The sequence below is a fragment of the Aethalodelphis obliquidens genome, unplaced genomic scaffold (genome assembly GCF_003676395.1).
Source record: "Aethalodelphis obliquidens isolate GAN/ISIS:26980383/991018 unplaced genomic scaffold, ASM367639v1 scaffold35, whole genome shotgun sequence".
In the NCBI taxonomy this organism is placed as follows: domain Eukaryota; kingdom Metazoa; phylum Chordata; class Mammalia; order Artiodactyla; family Delphinidae; genus Aethalodelphis; species Aethalodelphis obliquidens.
In genome coordinates this window covers 14,241,890-14,257,523 of record NW_020837979.1, presented here as the reverse complement: position 1 = coordinate 14,257,523, position 15,634 = coordinate 14,241,890, and the positions used below count along the sequence as shown (strand labels likewise).

At 49.4% G+C, this 15,634-nt stretch overlaps 1 protein-coding gene and 1 long non-coding RNA gene across 2 annotated transcripts in view; one reads left to right on the top strand and one right to left on the bottom strand.

The window, feature by feature from the left end:
- Positions 1 to 15,634, top strand: part of TCF7L1 (transcription factor 7 like 1) — a 158,861-nt gene that overhangs the window by 121,774 nt on the left and 21,453 nt on the right. Inside the window, exon 4 of the mRNA XM_027129208.1 lies at positions 12,797 to 12,880. Within this exon, the coding sequence (XP_026985009.1) occupies positions 12,797 to 12,880 (84 nt within the window). The remainder of the gene's footprint in view (positions 1 to 12,796; positions 12,881 to 15,634) is intronic.
- Positions 6,047 to 7,162, bottom strand: LOC113632190 (uncharacterized). The gene is made up of 2 exons (XR_003437720.1): positions 6,459 to 7,162; positions 6,047 to 6,338 (listed from the first exon to the last, which is right to left on the bottom strand). It is a non-coding gene; the product is annotated as an uncharacterized LOC113632190 (long non-coding RNA).

Here is a 15,634-nt window from a genome sequence, read left to right as displayed (position 1 = left end):
TTCATGACCTTGTGTAAATCCAAGAGCTTCCAGCAGGCTCAGTTTCCCCATCTTTAAAATGAGGATGATAATATCTGCTTTATCCATATTTAGGGGTCAGTAAGATCCAATGAGGTAATTAAAGTGCTTTCAAAAGTCAATGACTACAGGGACTTCCCTGGTGGTCCAGTGGGTAAGACTCTGCATTCCCAATGCAGGGGGCCCGGGTTCGATCCCCGGTCGGGAAACTAGATCCCACATGCCACAACTAAGAGTCCGCATGCCGCAACTAAGAAGTCTGCCTGCTGTAACTAAGACCCAGCGTAGCCGTAATTAATTAATTTTTTTTTTTTAAAGAAACTAAATGACTACAGAAGTGTATTCTCCCTGTGTGACCCACCCAGCTCAGATGCCACCTCCTCTGTGACGTCTTCCGGTCTTTCCACGAGAATCCCGCCCATTTCAATCCCTCTCTTCTCTGAACCTGTCATCTGCTGACTTACATTCCAGTTGTTTATATGGCTTTTAAAAAACCTCCCCTGTGGCATATCGTGCATATAAATCACCACCCGATAGAGGAGTTACCCATTAAACGTTTATGGGGTGTTCTGTACAGAGCTTTCCCTGCCTCTTGGTCAGTTTTATAAGTCTAAGTAGGCAGTTCTGTAAGAATGCGAAGCCACCTGATAGCTTTAAATAGGGTAGTCTTGTGTTTTAGAAAGATGTTTCTGGAAGCCAGTAAAGGGCGGACGGGAAGAGATGGGGAGAGAGACAGAAGCAGTGGTGACACTGTGGAAGAAGACTGGGACCCCTTCCTCTCCATTCACCACGCCGTTCTTTGATATGGACAACAGACATTTCGTCAATCTGAGGCCTGATGACCTGCAGCCCACCCCCGCCCCCTTCGAACTGGGTTGCTCCCCGCAAGTGCCTCCGGGATAGCGTGGAGCAGACACTGAACAGGAGCCAGGAGACCAGCTGCAGGTGCTGCAGCGGCCCAGCTGTGAAGAGGGAGGACCTGAATCCCTAGAATCTAGAAAGATGCCCAGGGTCCGTGGAACTTGGTGGCCCACAGGAGGTAGGGGAGGCAGCTGAAGACATTAAGGTGGTAGATTTTGAGGTTTCTTCTTGGGAAAACTGAAGGCACAGGTTGGGGGGATGAAAACAATTAACCTAGGGTTGCTGTTATTTTAATAGCTTTGCTTACTGTTGCGGTAGTGTGCTATACAGTTATTGTAAAAATTTCAAATGAATAAGAAAAGGGCAAAGAAGAAAGTAAGAGAATTGCCCCAAATGCTAAAACCCAGTGAGAACATCTTGGCGGCTGTCCTCCCGGGTTCCGCCATAACTGGCTTTTCTCACTGAAGAGTTGGTCCGAGACATTTATGCAGGTCAATAAATGGAGACCAACCAGAGGCCACACAGAACCTGGAACCACAGGAGCCAAGGCGGGAGAGGGCTTCCGGGCAGGAAATGTGTTTCCCCAGAGATGCCTATAGGATTTGGCAGGTAAAAGGCCAGTTGCCTTTATTTTCTTTCTCGAGTCATCAAGGGCCTTGCAGTCACAGAGACGGGCGGGACGGTGGTGGGAAGTGGAAGCAGCAGTGATTTCCTGGGCTCCCCTCTCCCTCCGCTTGCTAGCATGCCCCAGAGACCGTGCCCTCGGCTCCTATCACATCTGCCCTTTTTCTGCCCGAGTGAAGGTCAAATGCAGTAGAGGCTACACAGTCCTCTGTAATTATGAGGAACCCCAGCGACCCCTCTCACTCACTCTCACCCTTTCCCTGCCGCCCCCATAGACTGTAAGCCCTTTTGGCTACACATCTTTTTTCTGTTCTTCAACCCAGTACCTATACTTGTGACAATTCCCAGCCTCACTTACAACAAGAGAGATGTGAATTGAAACTACAGTGAGCTATGGTTTTTCACCTGCCCATCTGGTAAAGATCGTTAAGTTGAATAACACGGTGTGGGCAAGGGCTCGGGGAGATGAGCTCTCTCGTGTGTTGCTGGTAGCGAACAGTTTAGACTGGGAGGTCTTCGGTCATCCTTCTCAAAAAGCTAAAAGTACATACCTTTGACCTAGCCGTCCCCTCACAACTGGAGATGGGTCCTACAATTATACTCAGACATGAGCAAAGTCTGGGAAGCACCTGTACGTCTACAGTTACGGGACTCGTTAGTAGATTATGGTACCTCCATGCTGCAGTCACTGTGAGGCCGTTAGCAGAATGAGGCAGCTCCCTATGTACTGGTGTGGGGTCAGCTCTAGGTGCACACGTGGTGCAAGGGCAGAGGCCACAGCGGGGCCAGGACAGGTGATCGTACGTGATAGCAGGGGTGTACCGTCCGTATACGCCAGACGTGGCCACGACAAGGCTGGAGCCAGAGGGCAGAGGAGGACTGGTCAGGCAGGGGTCCACCCAGGGAAGGAGGCCCCGGCATCCAAGGCCAGTTCCCGTGAAGAAGCTTCTCTCTGGTGTGTCCATTGTCGGGCAGTGAGCACAGAAACTACCTGGGCCCAGCAGACCCAAGTTCAAAGCCACTGCAAGAGGCTACATAGGACTCAGGAGGCCTGTAGCTCTAGGCTTGGAAAATGAAGGATCCAAAAGCAGTTTGTTTAACTTTGACTTTGCTGGAAAGCCCAGGTCTCTGCCCCAGAAGTCCCTTCACCACAGAGCAGCTGTACCCAGAGCTCTGGGGGCAGAGGTCCCCTGCTCCTTCTGAAAGGAGCACACAGCGGCCAGGAAGACATGCTCGGCCAAGTGTCCAGCTCTCCCTCAAGACCACACGTGTCAGCCTCCAGCCATCTGTGAACACAGCCAGCAGTCCCAGCAAGTCGGGGCAGATCTGAGATCCCCTCAGCTCCCGCCTACAGTCATTGGTGTTGCCCCAGCCAGTTATAAGCATCTCTTCCCAACACTGCCATCGGCGGCTCACTGCGGGAGCTTGCAATCGGCCACGGTGGGAATATTTACACCATGAATCCCAGCAAATGCTGCAAAGCAGGGCCTATCGTTTTGTTTTTGTTTAGGGAGCCAGCTGTTAAACGTTTACCCACACAGGGCCTCTCCCCACGAAGCACCCAGATGAGTGAAGAGCCAAACCCTGTTAATAGCTGTCCCTGGGGAAAGTGCAGGTAGTGCTTCCTGAGCGAGAATAACTAAGTCTTAGTGACTAAACACGCATTTGCCGAGAGCTTGCCGCGCGCCCAGCTCTTGGTCCTCTCCGAGCGATCACCCCTCTAAATAAAAAACCCGTGATTCAGGGCTTCCCTGGTGGCACAGTGGTTGAGAGTCCGCCTGCCGATGCAGGGGATGCGGGTTCGTGCCCCGGTCCCGGAAGATCCCACATGCCACGGAGCGGCTGGGCCCGTGAGCCATGGCCGCTGAGCCTGCGTGTCCAGAGCCTGTGCTCCGCAGCGGGAGAGGCCACAACAGTGAGAGGCCCGCGTACCGCCAAAAAAAAAAAAACCCTTTATGTTCATGTTACAGGTGAGAAAGCAGAGGCTCTGAAAGGTCAGGTAATGTCCTCAGGTACACAGGTCGGAAGTGGGGATCAGCTAGGACTCCTGGTTCTGTATCCGTTGAGCACCTCAACCCAGGCTCCACTCCCAGGCGTCCACTGTGCTTTAGACAAACAGCTGCATTTGATTTTTCTTCCATAGGAGGCTGGCTGGTCCAGGTCCTGGCCTTCAGGCTGATTAAGTAAAATAGCCCCATTTTAAAGGTGAGATGATCTAGTCCAGAGAAGTTAGGAAGAGCCTGGAACCCTGCTGTGTCACCTCTGTGCTGTGTCTTCCACTACTTAGAAATTGGCCTCTGGGGGGGAGCCAATTTTAAAAACAACCCTTTCATCAAATCTGGTAGGCAAAATGGCAAGATTCTCTGAATTGGGAGGGGAAGAGAGTGGTTTGAGGCCATCCAGGAAAGAAGGGGAATTATTGGGGAGGAAGGGGAGGAGATGGGTGTTTATGGGGAAACTGAAACCCAGCCATCCCACTCTTGTTGTTTTCTTTCTTTTTCTTTCTTTCTTTTTTTTTTTTTTTTTTGGCTGTATCATGCAGCATGTGGGATCTTGGTTCCCGGACCAGGGATGGAACCCGCGCCCCCAGCAGTGGAAGCACGGAGTCTTAACCACTGGACCACCAGGGAAGTCCCCAGCCCAGTCTTATTTTTGAGTTTACTCTTCAGTCATGGAATAATCTTGGAGCCCCTCTGCTGCCAGTGCACAGAGGGGCTCCAAAAATATTTGTTGACTACGTTGCTGTGACAGGTGCTAGACAAACAAAAGTCACTTCATTGGTTTAAAACACTACCGAACTGTGGTTCTAAATAACTTTTCCAAGGAGAATTGTGTCTGTTGTATTAAATTGCATAGTCACTTATAGTGCTTTGTGGATTTATTATTTGCAACAACTCACCTATCAACAAAGCCTCAAGAAGGAACCCAGGCAACTTCCGTGATGGTCCAGTGGTTAAGACTCCGTGCTGCCAATGCAGGGGGCCCGGCTTCAATCCCTGGTCAGGGAACTAGATTTCACATGCCGCAACTAAGACCCAGCACAGCCAATAAATACATAAATAAATATTCTTAAAAAGAAGAAGAAAAAGGGACCCGGCCTTCTACACTTGAGCAAAACAAAGAAGGTGATTATACTCGGGGGTCAGTGCCATTCATAAAACTAAGCAAAGGCAGAAACTACTCATCTTTAGAAAAAGGAAATAAGGGATAAGGGTGTAAACCTTATTTTTTATGCTTTTGCTCCTGGAATTGTGTCTAATTCATCGTTCAGGAACCATTTCTTCTAATACTTTCATTTTATCTTCCTCAGTGACTTCTGAAAACTAAACGTTGTTCCCACTTGGGAAAGCTGTTCTGTCTCCTCACTGATGAGTTCATTACTCAATGTTGGTACGTTTTCAAAGTTAGATCAACTTATTGTCCATTTTGATAGAAGATAGAGGACTTTAAGAAGCCTCTAGGAACAGGCAGGGTTGGGTATCATAGGCTCCAGGCTGCATTTACAAATTCTCGGCAATACTAAGCCAACCGAAGTGAGAACCAATCGCTTAAGAGTGAAAGGGGCTCCATTATGTGTGTCTCATTGTCTCTAAAGGATTCAGGAAGAGGCTGGATGACCCATGTTACAGATGTGGAAGCTGGGGCTTATGAGACTGATAACATGCTTAAGCTCAAGGTGGGACAGGGTCTGGAGGCATCATGAATGTTGGCTTCTGGGCAAGGAATTGAGGATGCGGACGTGACCGTTGAGGAACTGACGGTTCAAAAGACAGGCAGAATTTGCAAACGGATAACAACAGCAGCATACTGAGTGCCATGGGAACACCAAGCGCAGCTGGGGCCCAGAGGTGAGTGTGGCTGGCCGTTGTGTGCAGCTGGAGAAGCCTTGTCAGGGAAGGTGACCTTGGTGCAAGGAGGGGATAGAGTTTCCCACGAGTAGAGGATACACCAGGCCAAGAACCAGTCGAGCAATATGGCACAGAGTGCATTAAGAACTTTAGTGCAGGGACCTCCCTGGTGGCACAGTGGTTAAGAGTCCGCCTGCCAGTGCAGGGGACACGGGTTCGAGCCCTGGTCGGGAAGAACCCACATGCCACGGAGCAACTAAAGCCCGTGTGCCACAACTACTGAGCCTGCGCTCTAGAGCCCACGAGCCACAACTGCTGGAGCACGTGCGCCTAGAGCCTGTGCTCTGCAACGAGAGAAGCCACCGCAATGAGAAGCCCGGGCACCGCGACGAAGACCCAACGCAGCCAAAAATTAATTAATTAAAAAAAAAAAGAAACGAACTTTAGTGCAGCTGGTGTGAGGGGGTGTGGGGATGGTGAGGGTTGGAGCCAGAAGGATAAGTTGGCCCTAGATTGCTGGTGAGTATCCCCTGACCCAGCAACCAACCAGGAAAGGATTTTCAGTAGGGAAGAGATCTGGTAGGTTGGTTTTTAGAAGTCTGAACTCTGGTAGGGTCTGGGAAACCACTGCAATTGTCCCAAAGAACAATTTCATCCCCGATTGTGGCAGAATGGAAAGTAAGGAAAAACTGGTAGACTGTTCACATTTTTCATTTATAATATGATTCTTGATGTTAAAGATCATCTTTAAAAGGAAGCGGAGAGCATTTTGCACGACGTCCTCGTCACTGTGGGGTGGACGGCCATCTGCCTGTGGGCTTGGGTTTCTAGCCTGTGCTCCTGGGTGGCTGCCGCACCATATCATCTCCTGGGAGGGAATCCTGGGAAGGCCTTTTCTCTATTCATGGGGTCCCAGAAATCTCCATTCACCACTGGCAGCCAGAGAGGCAGGAAAGGCTGGTCACCTAAAGTGGGTAAGCTTCTGCTCTGAAGCACAAAAACCACAAGACGGGAAAGGTAGAGAAAGGGGCCCTTTCTGTGTGCACCAGGCCTGTCCCTCCCGCCAAGGAGAAGCAGAAGGGATTCTGTGGAGTGGGGTCTTCTCACCTGGGCATCTTTTGGAGCTGACTTGCTTCCTGACTTCTGGCTGCAGGGCACCCCCCTCCGGGAACACTGCGATTGAGTCTGTGACATGAGGCTTTGCTTCCTCTCTTGCCCGGGCCCTGCTTAAAGGGTTTTCTGTGAGAACGTGTGAGTGGGGAGAACGTGGGCGTTCCCAAGAGTCCTGGAGACTCCCGTCTCCACCAAAGCAAGCTTGGAACTGGGGGGCCTGGCTGGGGGAGGGGCCGTTCCTACCTTCTGGGAGGCGGAGGGTTAATCTCCAGAGCTCATTGGCAGTTCTGCCTCTGGACAGGGCATGCTGGGATTTCCTCCCAGCTGTTTTACATCATGAAGATTTGTATGTTGGGGAAATTCCAGGGCACAGCTGCAATTAATCTGCTGCACAGTCTCCAAGCTAAGCGGGATTCTGTGGGCCCAGTGCCCCACCTCCCTGCAAGAAGAGGGCTCTGGCTCTCCAGTGAGAGACGCTGCAGAGGGACCCTTCCCTAGGCCCAAGTTGAGCGGCAACAGCCCACCTGACCAAGGGATAACCCCAAGGAGGGTACTGGAGAGGAGCCCAAGAGGCCAAAAGGGACCCAGAACATTAAGAGAAAGAGCAGCGGGCTTCCCTGGTGGCGCAGTGGTTGGGAGTCCGCCTGCCGATGCAGGGGGCGCAGGTTCGTGCCCCGGTCCGGGAGGATCCCACATGCCGCGGAGCGGCTGAGCCTGCGCGTCCGGAGCCTGTGCTCTGCAGCGGGAGGGGCCACGGCAGTGAGAGGCCCGCGTACCGCAAAAAAAAAAAAAGAGAGAGAGAGAGCAAGCGGCACCCGTATACATGATAAAGCCCAAATAACACTGATAGCAACGCGTGATACAGACAGCACCAAAAAAAGAAAACTTGTTGACTCTTCGGAATGTAGAAGTATGAATCTTAAGACACTCATGTTTAGCATTCCACAGTATATACAAGAACGAACAAGCCATCGTGACTGAATAGGGTTTACCTGGAGAATACAAGGGTGCTTCAGTGTAAGAAAATCTATTACTTATGTATCCATCCCATGTCTGAGGCAAATTAGAGAAACCACCATTTTGGTGGATTCTGAGAGAATTCAGCAACTGTCCCAGGGAAAGCGATTTAAAAATAGGAACAGGGGCTTCCCTGGTGGTGCAGTGGTTGAGAGTCCGCCTGCCGATGCAGGGGGCGTGGGTTCGTGCCCCGGTCCGGGAGGATCCCGCGTGCCACGGAGCGGCTGGGCCCGTAAGCCATGGCCGCTGAGCCTGCGCGTCCGGAGCCTGTGCTCTGCAACGGGATAGGCCACAACAGTGAGAGGCCCGCGTACCGCAAAAAAAAATAAAAATAAAAAAAAAAATAAGGAACAGAATCATCCTTCCTTAACAAGGTAAACACAGGTTCTAAACCACAGCCTCACTGTACTTAACTGTGAACCACAATAGCAGAACTTCCCATATATATGTATGACTGAATCACTGTGCTCTACACTTGGAACTAACATGACATTGTAAATGAACTATAAAAAAAAGTGGAAGGGACTTCCCCAGTGGTTCAGTGGTTAAGACTCCGAGCTTCCATTGCAGGGGACATGGGTTTGATCCCTGGTCGGGGAAATAAGATCCCACGTGCCACGCGGCGTCGCCAAAAAAAAGCACTTCCCCAAGTGCATTCCACGGAACTCCGGTCCCACAAAAAGAGTTTCCCAGATTCAGTAAGATTGGTAAACTGCCTGTCTGGCCTGTCTCAGAGAGTCACCGCACACAACAGCATGTTCAGTAGCATTTGTAAATTGAGGGTTAACAGTCCTCACCATTTGGGTTTGGTTTTTTCTTTCTGTTTTTTGAGAATCAGAAGAGAGCGCTTATCCCATAAGTGGTGGCTCCTGCTGTTGCTTGGCCGTCAGTGCATTGATGCCACACGGGTCCCATGCGTTCCATCATGGTGCGCATCCCCCAGGAGGGAGGCGCTGAAGTCTGGCCATGATAGACTGGTCAGGAGCCAGTTGTGGCCAGTTGGATGGAGCCTAGCCTGGGCTTGGAGAAGCCAGCAGTTTTAATTTGCCCACATGCCATTACTGTGCAGGGAATCTAGGCTTAGCCACACATCTCTTAATCCACAGGAACATGCTCCCCACCAATGAGTGATTAGCCCTGTGGGGCTGGCCGCACATGAGCATTACAGCCAAGAGAGATTTATTTCAGCTGATTGTTGGGCTGAGCCTGACCTAGGAATTCAGAACTGCACAGCCACCTCCAGATTTCTGGGAAGGAGGTTGGGAAGGGTTATAAGCGGTGTTGCTACCTCTTTCTGCCCCAACTCATGGTTCTGAGAAGCTCAGCTGTCCCTTTAGAATGCTCCTTTCCTCAGCATTACAATCCAGAGGCCTTCCATGACTAAGCTACAGGGACTCCAAGTCTTACAGGTCTTCTCCCATCCCCTACTCCCACCACTGGTTTCAGAATCTTAAAAAAAGCAGAAAAGTGGAAAGGGGGAAGTGACAGCCCTCCACTTCCCTACGACTCGGAATGAAGCCCTGTCTGAACACAGGCACACACCCCCAGCCCCCGTCATCGACTGGAGCAGGAAGGATCCTGGGAAGACACACACTATTCCCAGGACCACCTCTCCACGCCTGTCTTATCTGTAAGGAGCCAGACTTCAGCAGTGGACGGGGCTAAAAATTTTCACCCACCCTCCAAGCCTCCAGGTTTCATTAAAATTAATGAGTGAGAGTGGCCCCTATGTAGAGAAAAGGGAACCCTCCTAGGCTGTTGGTAGAAATATACATTGGTACAGCCACTATGGGAAACAGTATGGAGGTTCCTTAAAAAAAAAAAAAAACTAAAATTAGAGGTACCATATGATCTAGCAATCCCAGTCCTGGGCATGTATCTGGAGAAAACTGTAATTTGAAAAGATACATGCACCCCTATGTTCATAGCAGCACTATTTACAATAGCCAAGACATGGAAGCAATCTAAAGGTACATTGACAGATGAATGGATAAAGAGGATGTGGTACATATATACAATGGAATATTACTCAGCCATAAAAAGAAAAGAATGAAGTAATGCCATTTGCAGCAACATGGATGGACCTGGAGATTATCATACTAAGTGAAGTGAGTCAGACAGAGAAAGACAAATACATGACATCACTTACATGTGGAAATCTAAAATATGATACAAATGAACTTATTTACAAAACAGAAACAGACTCACAGACATAGGAAACAAATTTATGGTTACCAAAGGGGAAATGGGGTGGGAGAGGGAGAGGGCTAACTTAAGAGTTTGGGATTAGCAGATACAAACTACTGTATATAAAATAGATAAACAAGGTCCTACTGTATAGCACAGGGAACTATATTCAATATCTTGTAATAACCTATAAAGAAAAAGAATATACATATACATGTATAACTAAATCACTTCGCTGTGCACCAGAAACTGACATTGTAAGTCAACTATACTTCAATTTTTAAAAAAAGAGTGGCCCTTAAGGGGAGAAGAGGCTACTGTGGTTTCCTCCCATCAGAAGCCCAGACGTCTTGGGGGGTACGTAACCACCAAGCACATGATAGACAATCATAAATAGTAGCTACTACTAAAAACCCTTATTATGCGTGTGTGTATGTGTTTATATGTATGTTTGTACATTGATCGCCCCAGTACCAAGGCATGTGGACCCTCATGCATCTTAGAGTATAGTGGGTACCAGCTCCTCAACCACTAGAGCAGTGGTTCTCACTGGGGAGGCAGTTTTGCCCCTCCAGGAGATATTTAGCAAAGTCTGGAGACATCTTTGCTAATCACAACTGGGCCGGAGAGTGGGAGCTACTGGCAGGGATTCTAGGAGGTAAAGCCAGGTATGCTGGCAAACATCCTAAGATGCACAGGACAGCCCCACGACAAAGAATTCTCTAGCCCAAAATGTCAATAGCGCCACGGTTGAGAAACTCGGTGCAGGCACCCTACAAGCCTGCTATGTCTAACAGCCCATAAGGTCAGCGGGTAGTATTCTTAAAGACACAAAACTGCAGCACTGGCCCAAACCAGGATTCAGATCGATTTCTCTGGGCCACCCTGACGTGGTCTAAGAAACATTCCCGGTAAGCACCAAGAGTGAAGAAGTGTTCAGTGTGGACCTTTGTGACTCTAAATAGGGAATCAGATGCTGATAGAGTTGATGGATTTTAGGAACACTTCTTTTGTGCTTCACGTGGCGAGGGGTAAATTTGGAACGCTTCTCTTTAGCACCTGATACTGCTTGTAGAGAAATGAGTGTGATGGTTAGCACTCGAGGGTGAGTAAGCTCCAGCCACCTCAAGTGTCCCTACAGGAGAACATGGCCGTGTATGTATTCATCCAGCTTCTGGGTGGCCAGCCCTGTGCGAGACAGAAAAGGAGAGAGAAAAGGCCATCAGAGCAAAGGCTGTGGGGGGCCGTGGAATATTCAAGAGGACAGTGTTATGAAAAGCTTTATGACTCGTGTTGTGGTGAAGAGTGTGGGATTGGAAGTCAAGAGACCTCAGCTCCAACTCCTCATAACGTGGGCAAGTCATTCACCTTGAAGTTACCTCCATTAGCTCGTCGGAAAATCAGGACAGTCACCGTGACTTGTCGTAGCAGGGATGCTGTGGAGGTTAAACTGGTTTACGTGTGTAAGTCTGCTTTGAAAACTGCCACCGTAGCACAAATGTTGTTGTTCACTGAGGAAATGAGTTTAACTCACTAGACCGATGTTTGTCCAGTGCTATTAACTTGCCAAAGGCTTTTAAATTGCGGTTAGTTCATCTAGGAAGTGTAGGCTCCTGGGAAGGGAAATAGGTGAGTGAGGGTGTGAAGGAAGGAAGCAGATAGGATCAGCAAAGCACAGGGATAGAGATGACATTCGGTTGGGGGGAGGGGCAGGGCACCAGAGGGTCCCGAGTGGAGCAGTCTTTATTCATTCCCACCTCCCATGGCCAGGCATCCCTGGCCCATCCCAGCTGCTCTTTCTGCCACTCGCGGGCCCTTGGCAGTTGTGTCCTTGGGTTATTATTCCCGCCTGTGGATACCTTTTGGAAAGCCCAGCCCCTGCCCTCTCAGTCAATTTTTGTGGTTGATGGAGAGGAAAGGGGCACTGCCCATCCTCCTTTCCTGACCTGTGCTCAGAGCTCAAGGCCAAATCATGATTTTCTCCCCCTCCCCTGAAATTGAATGACCAGAGCAAGGGATGATTCAAAGACTTCTTTCTGTCTCCTTGGGAAACTCTTCCTGGAGCCACCACGTTCTATTAGAGCTCGAATTTTCAAAGTGGCCTCAAGAATTCTGCAAAGAGGCTGCATGGCTGGTCTGCTGCCCAGAAGCACCATATCAGTGTTGACACTCGGACAACATGTGTATTTTGCTCCTGGCAAAGACTAATGGTTTGCTTATGAAAATAATAGCTTCCATTTATCAAATGTCTTCCACGTGCACAGCACTGTGTTCAATACCAGACATTGTCCCTAATCCTTCTAACAACGTGTAAAGTTAGTGATAATCGCCTTGCTTTATGGATGAAGTAACTGAGGCTCAGAGTTGTTGAGACACTTACCCAGGGTCACGCAGCATAATCGGCAGAGTGAGAACCTGAACCTGTGAACTCTCAACTCCAGAACCCGTCACTGCCTCTCCACCCATTCTCTCCCAGACTCTTGCCCAACACTCTGCCATGCTGGGGTTGAGGAGAGGCTTTTCGTTTAAAGACAGTGTGTGTGCGTGTCGGGGATTTATTGTTTGGTTTGGTTTTTTTGCAGTAATACATGGGAGAGGGTAGGGTACTGGAAAATCTTTTCAAGATCGAGAAACACTACAACGAAGTAAAGGTCCACATCTTGAATATGCACAGATATTAGTCGTGACCCTGGAAGTGTCAGGCAGATGGTTTTTATTCATTCATTCACCAGATAGTTCTGGAGAGGCTGTTTATTTCCTGGGGAGTGTTGTGTGTGCTGCTGTAAGAGATGGAGATGAACAGGCAGGATCACCATCTGGGAGCCCTGGGTCCCTTGATGCGCCTTGCTTGTCCCACCGCTAAAGACCCTCACCAATAGGGTCTTTGAATACTTTGGTCAGTTGTGCTGTCGTGTTTTTACCCCAGAATGACGGAGGGGCTGGTGGCAGTAGTGGTTGTCAAATGTATGCTCTACACTCTTCTGATCTCTGGCCATTGACACAGTAAGGAGCGTGCAGGTAAAATAAGCCACGGTCGTACCCCCACACCACAGAGCGCCTCCCTGCTCACTTGGGGTGCACGAGAGGCCCCCGCTCACCAGCTGCATTCTTTTCTGTCCCCTGTGCAGTACCTGCAGATGAAATGGCCCCTCCTCGATGTCCCCGCCAGCGCCACGGTCAAGGATACCAGGTCACCGTCCCCAGCACACTTGGTAAGTCCGTTTCTCCTTAAAGCATGGAAGGGACACTCGCTGTCTTGTCCCATGTCCCTGCCTCCACCTTCCCGCAGTTCTAGCAAGTATTGCCCCAAGTGTGTGAGCCGAACGAGTCAGGGGCACAGCAGTTAGGGTGTTGCCCGTGCACGCCCCCATCACTGCCACCTCGGCACGCGCTCATACCACCCAGGATGTTGTGCGATCGGAAACGCCAGCGCTGCCCCTGGCTGGTGACCCCCGTCCTCCCCTGCCGCCCCTCCACCTGAGCAGCGGCGTTCTCCATTCTCTCCTTTCTCTCCCGCTGGAGCTCGGTCAGCAGCCCCCGATTCTCCTGCAGAGCTGCATGGCGACACTTGAAGAGGCTCTTCTATAAAGGATGTTAGAGAAAAGAATTAAATTAAAACATAGGCAAACAAAAATCCCGAGGGGCAACTGAGGCCTTCCTGCCAAGGTCCGAGGCAACACAGCCACAAAGGAAGGTCTGGAGTGTCCCGGGAGGAAGAGAAATGGGATCTGACAGGTCTCCTCACCTGGGCTTGCAACAGACTGAAATCGTTAGGACAGGAGATGTTCCCAGCCGGGACCCTGCACCTCCTTTTCCTGGACTTTCTTAAGAGCTTGGGGCAACCCACGTGCCCCACAAGCTAACTGATGTTGTCCCCTGTGCAGTGGATCTCAGAAACACAGAGGGTTCAGTTAGAAGGAACCCCAGCTGGTGTGACTCATCCATTTTACAGACAGGGAGACCTGGGAATACATGATGCTTCTAAAACTTTATTAGGGCAAATTTCAGTGGTTCCCTTCAGCCACACTGGGTTGTTTTCAAGCAAATCCAGACATAGTATTTCATCTCCTTCAGGACGTTGTAAGATATCCTCATAGCCCTTTTTCGTTAAAAGCTTAGAGCCTAGTTGAGGAGAAGGAAGGTATACATAGAGAGATACATAATGGCACAGTGAGCCCGTATGATTTCCAGGAATCGTGAGACCAGCTTACAGTGGCAGAGCCCTTGGTAGTTCACAAAGCAATGTCATGTGTAGTTCTGAGGTGACCGTCACAGCCATCCACTGGGGAGACACGTGGGGATTGCTGTTTCACAATCTCTAGGAGAAACCAGCGAGCAACAGGGCCAGCCGTCCTGTGCAGGCTGCCCTGAGATGTCTGTGGCCAGTCACCAAGTCCTGAGTAGCCTGTAGGGCCTGTGGCCCTCCAGATTCCAGGACAGCTTGGGATGGCCGAGTGCGAGGTACAGGCGCCCTCTAGTGGTCAGTCATTGTGGAGGACATGGCATCCCAACCCCCACCCCCACCCCCCAACAAAGTTGGCTTGTCCCCTCCCAGCACAGCTGTCTCTGTTTCAAATCTTTGCTCGCACCCCACCCATCCTGTGGCATCCCCCAGCCAGTATCCTTCACATACTGTCTTCGTATCTTCTAAAATCTTCATTTACATTGAGAGGAAGTGAATTCTCTTTAAAATTAACACACGGACTCTTTGAGTTTCCCATCCTCCCTGTTGCAGAGCAATCCAGCTCTGAAAAATGAAATAAAAAGCCTGTGTATGGCCCTCCACCTCCTGTGATGCATCATCTTATTTCCCTTCTAACGTTCACCGCCCAACTTCACGCAAGAGCTAGACCTTCCACCTCCATCCCCGATCCATTTGCCATCTGATACCTAGTCTAGTCATTTGCCCAACTTTTTCTCAACCCTCTGCTTCCTATAATTCTTTCACTGGCTCCGGGAGACTGTATTAATAGACATTATCAAGGGTTTTTTTGCCCTCTCTAAGCTTCCATTTTCTTTCTGGATTCTTTTTCTTAAATAAATCAGCTACTCATCCTCACTTATTATCTCATTGTAAGTGGCATGAAAATATATGAAATCCCTAAGCTCTTAACAAGGTTCTCTACCCATAGTTCCCACTGCCAGGCAAACCTACAGCCACTGCAGATGTGTGTTATACGGATATGATCTCAGGACTGCGGTGGAGCAGGGGCTCATGTTTTGTCTGAGAGTGGAAAACCGGGAACAGTGGATACATTACATGGTAGACAGCAAAATGGATACTTTTCTAGTAAGTTGTATATTATTATACTCTGCACTCTAATATAGATAAACAGACCTCAAAAACTTAAAGAACATTCATGGGAGAAAACCTTAACATTTACTTGAAATTCTGTAGACTGGGAGAAGACCGCCGTTCTCCATTTTCAAGTCAGGGCTTCTCATTCTAACTTCTGAGAGACACGTGTGTATGTGTATGTAGGAGCCAGACCTGAGATGCCTGTGTGTTGGAGGTTGTTTAATAAAGTGGGCTTGAATCCCACCTCCACCTCTTCCTACTTGTGCAGCTGCAGGAAATTACCTCATCTCTCTTTGCCTTGGTTTCCTCATCTATAAAACAGGAATTAGAAGAGGACTTGACCTCAGCGTTGTGTGAAAATGAGGCCACGCATTGTAATGAGTTTAGAATTGTAACTTGCACAGAATAAGACTCAGTGGTGGCTAGCTTGCTACTATCACCACCACCACCACTAGCACTGCTTTGATGAAGAGAGGGAAAGAACAATTAAAATACTGTTCATTTAGCAGACTAAGAGGTGATGAAGGCTCGAATTATTAGGTGCCAGATCAAACAGACACACTGCAAAGGTAACGGAGGTAATAAGCCTGGAGAATTTAGCATCTGCTCTCTCAAGGATATGATTTAACTGGTCTGGGGTGGGGCTGGTATCTTAGTTTTCTAAGCT